The 8332-nt window shown below is 43.0% G+C and overlaps 1 protein-coding gene across 3 annotated transcripts in view; it reads left to right on the forward strand.

The window, feature by feature from the left end:
* The window catches only part of PRICKLE4 (prickle planar cell polarity protein 4), a 133344-nt gene extending 126279 nt beyond the window's left edge, over positions 1–7065 (forward strand). For all 3 annotated transcript variants that reach the window (XM_077481370.1, XM_077481371.1, XM_077481372.1), the window contains exon 7: positions 6110–7065. In XM_077481370.1, the coding sequence (XP_077337496.1) occupies positions 6110–6693 (584 nt within the window). In that variant the 3' untranslated portion in view covers positions 6694–7065. The remainder of the gene's footprint in view (positions 1–6109) is intronic.
* Positions 7066–8332: the final 1267 nt, after the last annotated feature.

Raw genomic sequence — 8332 nt, forward strand, 5'->3', positions numbered from 1 at the left:
TCAAGTGGTTGACGTATTATTATAATATTTTAAAAACCAAAAATGTTTTTCTTGGAAAATAAGCATATAATACATGTAAAGCTAAAAACTGGCTACATCCTATTGCATATTGGGAATGGCAAGATGAAAACTGAAATGAACACACTAAAAAGAAATGTGCAGGATGACCAATCTCCAGCCCTCAAAAGTCTGTTGACCATAATGGTGTAACGCACAGGTCAAACAGTTGCGGTTTGGGCCTAGAAAGAACCTTTAGGGCTAGAATGATAACCATATTGGCCCCAGGGCGTGGTTTGGGATCAGATTAGGACCAGGCCAGTAATCCGATTCCTTCAATTTCTGTGGAGCCTGCAAACAGGATGCCGTGCTTCCATGATAGATCGTGATAAATTGCCACGACTGTGGCAACTTTACCTCCCGTAGTTGATTTGAAATGTATTCTTGAACAAATTCTTCCAGCATCCTCATGAAAAATATAATTCAAGAAAAGTCAAAACGTCTCTATTGATGACAGATGTGAAGCAGATCCCAAACTCTTATGCCGCGTACACATGACCGGACTTTTTGACAGCAAAGGTCCGACGGAACGAGTCCGTCGGATAATTCGATCTTGTGTGGGCTCCATCGGACCTTTGCTTGTCAAAAATCCGGCGGACTTTAGAAATGGAACATGTTTTTAATTTTTCCACCGCGGGACCGAGAAATCCATTCGTGTATGCTTGTCCGACGGACAAAAACCGACGCTAGGGAAGCTATTGGCTACTGGCTTTGAACTTCCTTATTCTAGTCCGGTCGTACGTCATCACGTTCAAATCCGTCGGACTTTGGTGTGATTGTGTGTGGCCAAGTCCGTTCATTCGGAAAGTCCATTGGAACTCCACCGAAATTACGTCGGAAAGACCGTCGGACCTAGTCCCTCAAAGTCCGGTCGTGTGTACGCGGCATTACAGTTTCCTGAGTGCTGTGCCATTTCCCGTGGTGTGTGTGTGTGTGTGTGTGTGTGTGTGTCATTCTACATACACAAGGGTTGTTGTAGTAGTTTTAAGTGCATTTACAGCTAATGGCACCCATGGTTTCCAGAAGTGGTGGTAATCTGTGCAAAATCATACATGGTGACAGAGAATTCTGCTTTAGTAAGATGGGTCCCATGTTGCATGTCTGTGAGGGGGCTGGAGCAGTGTCTGCTTGCTACTTGACTGTTTTTTGTTTCATAGCAATCAGCCTGAGAAGAACTTTGAGCAGGGGCTGGCAACCCGTCAATCGTGGTCTACCTGTCAACTGCAGGCAAGTGACAGGTAGACTGCGAACAGGTCTCTGCACTGCCAATCCCTGCCTTTTTAGGTGTCTGTCCTTCTACTGGGAGGCGATGTGAAGGGGGCAGAGGACACTGCTATGGGCAGCGCCACCCCCATAGCAGTGTCTTCTACCGCCCTTCACATCACCCCCTACACACACACACACACACACACACACACACACACACACACACACACACACACACACACACACACACACACACACACACACACACACACACACACACACACACACACACACACACACACACAGTAGTGTTCTCTCCCTGCCCTTGCCTTCACATCATCACCCCCCCCCCCCCCCAGAGTAGTGTCCTCTGACACCCTTTCCCCAATAGCAGTGACCTCTGGCTCCCTCCCATTGCCTCCCTTAAACAGTTAGTTTAACCACTTAAGGACTGAGTCCATTTTTGACACTGTATTTATTGCTAGAAAATTACTTGGAACCCCCAAACATTATATATAAGACTGGAGAATAAAATGGTGGTCGTTGTAATATTTTATGTCACACGGTATTTGCACAACGGTCTTTCAAAAAAAAAAAATTACACTTTTTTAATGAAATAATAAAACAGTAAAGTTAGCCAAATTTTTTTATATATTGTAAATGGATACCAATCTTGTTACAAATGACGGTACTTAAAAATCTTCTTAGGCGACCCTTTAAACATTTTTAACGGTTACCAAGTTACAGAGGAAGTCTTGTGTTAGAATAATTGCTCACACTCTGGCAATCATGGCAATACCTCACCTATGTGATTTGAACACCGTTTACTTTTGCGGGTGTGACTTGCCTATGCATTTTCGTTGCTGCGCGAGCACGCAGGGACGAAGGCGCATTTAAAAAAATATATATATATTTATTTATTTATTTTTAACCCCAATTTTTGTCCCTTTTTATTGCTAAAAACTGAGCTTGTAATATTTCCTCCTTCCCGGTCCCCCCCCCCCCCCCCATGACTTTACCATTAAGATCGACGGCACAACCATTGATCCCTCCACACATGCCAGGGTGCTGGGTGTAATCCTTGACTCTGACCTCTCCTTCAGCCCCCACATCCAATCACTGGTTAAATCCTGCCGCCTTAACCTCTGCAACATCTCAGAATTCGACCCTTCCTGACTAATGACACCACAAAGCAACTTATTCACTCCTTGATTATTTCCCGACTTGACTACTGCAACTCTCCCTAAGGCTCCATTCACACTGGGATGGTGGGTCCGTTGACGCTAAAAATAGCGGCGCTTTACCGTCGTATTTGCAGGGGTATTCAGTCGCTAGCGGGGTGCTTTTAACCCCGCTAGCGGCCAAAAAAGGGTTAAAACCACCCGTAAAGTGCTGCCACAGCAGAATTTTTGCCGGCGGTATAGCTGCGCTGCCCATTCATTTCAATAGGCAGGAGCGGTATACACACCGCTCCTTCACCGCTCCAAAGATGCGGCTAGCAGGGCTTTTTTTACTGCCCGGCCAGCGCACCACTCCAGTGTGAAAGCCCTCTGGGCTGTCACATTGGAGACAAAGCAGCGGCTGTTTCAGGGCGCTTTGCAGGCGCTATTTTTAGCTCTATAGTGCCTGCAAAGTGCCCCAGTGTGAAAGGGGTTTAATGGATTACCCTTACGCAGGCTATCCCCCCTTCAGTCTATTATGAATGCTGCTGCTAGACTAATACACCTCGCAAATCAATCCGTGACTGCTGCCCCTCTCTGCCAATCCCTTCACTGGCTTCCCCTACCCCACCGTATAAAATTCAAAATGCTAACCACCAAGTCCAACCCATGTGTGTGATTATATGTCAGTATTACATTGTATATCCCTGTATGTTGAGGTCGTTCAGGAGCTGATCTAATAGTTTCTTGAAAATATTGATGCTCCTCCACTGAGACCACCACCTGTGGATGGGACTGCCACATCCTTGCCACTCTTACAGTAAAGAACCCTCTACGTAGTTTAAGGTTAAACCTCTTTTCTTCTAATTTTAATGCGTGGCCACAAGTCTTGTTAAACTCCCTTCTGCAAAAAAGTTTTATCCTTATTGTGGGGTCACCAGTATGAATATCCCCGAGGGCATATTTAAAATCATATCCCCTCTCAAGCGTCTCTTCTCCAGAGAGAATAAGTTCAGTGCTTGCAACCTTTCCTCATAACTAATATCCTCCAGACCCTTTATTAACTTTGTTGCCCTTCTTTGTACTTACTCCATTTCCAGTATACCCTTCCTGAGGACCGGTGCCCCGAAATGGGCAGTGTACTCTAAGTACGGCTGGATCAGAGTATTGTAGAGCGGCAGAATTATCGTTTTATCTCTGAAGTTGATCCCCTTTTTAATGCATGCCAATATTCTGTTTGCTTTGTTAGCAGCAGCTTGGCATTGCATTCCATTGCTGAGACTCTACTGATCATCTACTAGGACCCCCAGGTACTTTTCTATCTTCCCCCAGAGGCTCTCCCCCCAGTGTATAGATTGCATTTATATTTTTGCCACCCAAATGCATTATTTTACATTTTTCTACATTGAACCTCATTTGCCATGTAGTTACCCACCCCATTAATTTGTTCAGATCTTCTTGCAAAGTTTCCAAATCCTGAGGAGAAGTTATTGCCCTGCTTAGCTTAGTATCGTCCGCGAATACAGAGATTGAACTGTTTACCTCATCCTCCAGGTCGTTTATGAACAAGTTAAATAGGATTGGTCACAGCACAGAACCCTGGGGGACCCCACTACCCACCCTGACCATTCCGAGTACTCCCCATTTATAACCACCATCTGAACTCGCCCTTGTAGCCAGTTTTCAATCCATGTACTCACCCTATGGTCCATACCAACGGACCTTATTTTGTTCAGTAAATGTTAATGGGGAACTGTGTCAAATGCTTTTGCAAAATCCAGATACACCATGTCCACGGGCCTTCCTTTATCTAGATGGCAACTCACCTCCTCATTGATGGTTAATAGAACGATTCTTCATGAATCCATGCTGATTACTGCTAATAATACCGTTCTCATTACTAAAATCTTATATATAGTTCCTTATCATCCCCTCCAAGAGTTTACATACTATTGATGTTAGGCTAACTGGTCTGTAATTCCCAGGGATGTATTTTGGCCCTTTTTAAATATTGGTGCTAAATTGTCTTTTCTCCAATCAGCTGGTACCATTCCAGTCAGTAGACTGTCAGTAAAAATTAGGAACAATGGTCTGGCAATTACTTGACTGAGTTTGTTCCCTAAGTACCCTTGGGTGCAAGCCATCTGGTCCCAGTGGTTTATTAATGTTAAGTTTCCCAAGTCTAATTTTAATTCTGTCCTCTGTTAACCATGGAGGTTTTTCCTGTGATGTGTCATGAGGATAAACACTTCAGTTTTGGTTACTGAAGCCCCCCCAATTCCCTCGTGAAGACTGTGGAGAATAATAAATTCAATACCTTCGCCATCTCCCCATCCTTTTGTAACCAGATGTCCTTCCTCATTCTTTATGGGGCCAATATGGCCTGTCCTCCCTTTTCACCAACATCACCAACCTCATTTGAAGATATCGCTGAAATCGTCCCCTCCGCTCCTCCCAGGACCTCCTGCTCTCTAGCTCCCTTGTTTGTTACCTCCTCTCATGCTTTCTTTCAGGACTTCTCCAGAGCCTCTCCCATCCTCTGGAACTCCCTGCCCTGGTATATCCGATCAGCCCCTAACCTGTCCTCCTTTAGGAGATCCCTGAAAATGCACTTATTAAGGGAAGCCTATCCCACACCCACCTAACTGTCCCTGAGCCACCCCCCCCCCCCCCCCATAAAATTATTCCCTGGATCTATTGCCTTTTGTACCACCACCTCCTCCCTTTTAGAATGTAAGCTCTACGAGCAGGGCCCTCCTGTCCATTCTGTATTGATCTGTACTGTAATTGTGCTGTCCCCCGACTACATTGTAAAGCGCTGCGTAAACTGTTGGTGCTATATAAATCATGTATAATAATAATAATTGGCGTCACAAGGAATGTAAACATACCTTGTGGCAGTAAAAGACTATGACAGGTACTCTTTATGGAAGGAGCAGGGGTCTTAAAGACCCCAGATCCTTCCTTTTGCACGTCAAAGTATTCAGATTGCCAAAATCTGTGATTCTGAACACTGTCATTTTTATTTATTTTTTATTGGTGCCATTGGCAGCCGAGTAAACCGGAAGTGATGTTGTGAAGTCACTTCCGGATTTTTACTACGGAGACTCGATCTAAGCCGAATCTTTGTTCAGGTACTGGCCTAGCCAGTGTATGCACCGGATCGTGGCTCAGAACTCCCGGTGGGACAGGAGGACCGGGAAGAAAGGTGGACAGCGATGGGAGGGGGATGTCCCCTCCCGCTGCCTGGGATGACGGGCGAGTAGCTGGCGAGCTGGATCGGCTGTTTTCAACAGATGGCTGTCCACCGCTTTAAAAAAACGGTACTGGGGTATAGCCTGCAGCAACTTTTATTTTTGCTTTGTAAGTGCCCATCAGTGGTAAATGGTTTGCCTCATCTCTGTATCTGCTATATCTACAAGAGAGCTCATTTTGAAAAACTACTGACTTACTGGCCAGATTCTCAAGGTGAAAATAAAGGAAAGAAAGCTTAAAAAGAAAACTAATACAGCCATCACATCTAATAATTGGTAAGGTGCAATATAAAATGTTTGCTTTTGGGTTTAACGCTGCTTTAAATTGCCTATAAGGAATGTATAAAATATTTTATTTATAATGTACTGCAATAGTGGCATGCCGACTGGCAAGCATACTCAAGTCTGTTTGTAAATTATTTCTTTCTACAGATCCAAATGAAGACTTTATGACTTTAAAAGGGCAGTACTGGCATTTGCTGCCATCCTGCTTCTGCTGCTCCTGTTGCAGGGCACCACTCCATAGGTCAGAGTTTATCATTCACAAAGATCGTCTTTACTGCTCCCAAAGCTGCCTAACCTATGACTCTCAGATGTACTGCACTTTCAGATCTCAGAAAAGTGTTACAAGACCATCAAGTCACCAGAGTAACTCCCCAAGGAGCAGATGTCAATTAAACTGCAAAACCTGGAATGACTCGGTGAAAGATTATACAGGGAGAAGATTGAACCCCATTTTACAGGAATCCTCAATAAATGGATGTCAAACAGAGCTACCAAGACTGTATAGTGAAACTGACAGTGAGACAAGTAGTTCCTGGCATTCAGGTTACAGATATGATCTGGAAGGGAAAGCCGAAACATCATGCTCATCATCAGACTCTGAGCCAGAGGGCTTTTTTCTTGGAAGGCCAATCCCAAATTATTCACTCAGCAGAGGAACAGATTCACCAGCACACTTCAAAAAAAACTCTGTAAAAAGACGCCAACGGGGAAAAAACTGTAAAGTGTCATAAAAGAAGTTACCCCCTACGTAACCAGGTGGGAAGAAGTTTTATCAGGTTTCTTGCTAAATGTTCAGTTTTATGTGGGCATTACTTGTAAAATGTGGTGTTTTTTGTTTTGTTTTTCCCCCATAAAAGCATACTTATTCTATAAAAGCTGAATATAAATTTCTTTCTTTCCCTCAATTGCAACTGAATATTTTTTTTGGAAGTGGCTTTGTTTTGTATATGATTTCTATCCTTGATTTATATATCATTGAAAGGATGAATTGCATAAAAGTTTACAGTTTTCTGTACAAATATTTATAACTACATTTATTGATCAGATTTTGGTGCCAGTATGTGTAAAGAACAGAGAACAAATAAAGGATCAAAAAAATCTGACTGAATGCATATTTTCCTTTGATATGCCTAAGCAAGAACAGTCTTAATAAGCTTGTTGGCTTGACTATTGTGGCTATGGAATAGAAGAGTAAATAGTTAATTTTTATCACTTAACAAATTGGAAAGTAAATGAACAGAAGAGAAATCAAACCCTTTGCCTTCAAAACAGTTTGTGAAAGTACTCAGCAGGTAGGTTGTTCCAAACATCTTGGAGAAGTAAGCACAGATCTTCTGTGGATGTAAGCGGTCGCAAACCCTTCTGTCTCTTCATGTAATGCCAGGCAGACTTGATGATGTTGATCTGGGGGCCAAACAATCACTTTCTGGACTCCTTGTTCTTTTTTGTTCGCTGAAAATAGCTCTTAACCACTTCAGCCCCAGAAGGATTTACCCCCTTCCTGACCAGAGCACTTTTTACAATTTGGCGGTCAAGCAATGTTGTACCCAAACGAAATTTGTGTCCTTTTTTCCCCACAAATAGAGCTTTCTTTTGATGGTATTTGATTGCCTCTGCCATTTTTATTTTTTGTGATTATGAACAGAAAATGACCGATTATTTTGAAAAATTATATTTTCTACTATTTGTTATAGGAAAAATCCAATAAACTCAATTTTAGTCATACATTTAGGCCAAAATGTATTCAGCCACATATCTTTGGTAAAAAAAAAAAAGTAAATAAGCATATATTTATTGGTTTGCGCAAAAGTTATACCGTCTACAAACTAGGGTAAGTTTTCTGGAATTTACACCACTTTTAGTTTGACTGCCTATCTCATTTCTCGAGGTACTAAAATGGCAGGGCATTACAACCCCAGCCCCCCCAAATGACTCAATTTTGGAAAGTAGACACCCCAAGGAAATTGCTGAGAGGCATGTTGAGCCCATTGAATATTTTTTTTCTTGTCCCAAGTGATTGAATAATGGCAAAAAAAAAAATGTTTACAAACAGTTGTCACTAAATGATATATTGCTCACACATGCCATGGTTATATGTGGAATTGCACCCCAACCCCTGCTTCTCCTGAGTACAGGGATACCACGTGTGGGACTTTTGGGGAGCCTAGCCGCGTACGGGGCCCCAAAAACCAAGCCTTCAGGATTTCTAAGGGCGTAAATTTTTGATTTCACTCCTCACTACCTATGACAGTTTTTTGAAGGCCATAAAATACCAAGATGGCATAAACCCCCCCCAATGACCACCATTTTGGAAAGTAGACACCCCAAGCTATTTGCTGAGAGGTATGGTGAGTATTTTGCAGCTCTCAT

Source organism: Lithobates pipiens, unplaced genomic scaffold (genome assembly GCF_037356315.1).
Source record: "Lithobates pipiens isolate NorthernLeopardFrog02 unplaced genomic scaffold, aLitPip1_a1.2 Scaffold_16, whole genome shotgun sequence".
Taxonomy (NCBI): Eukaryota; Metazoa; Chordata; class Amphibia; order Anura; family Ranidae; genus Lithobates; species Lithobates pipiens.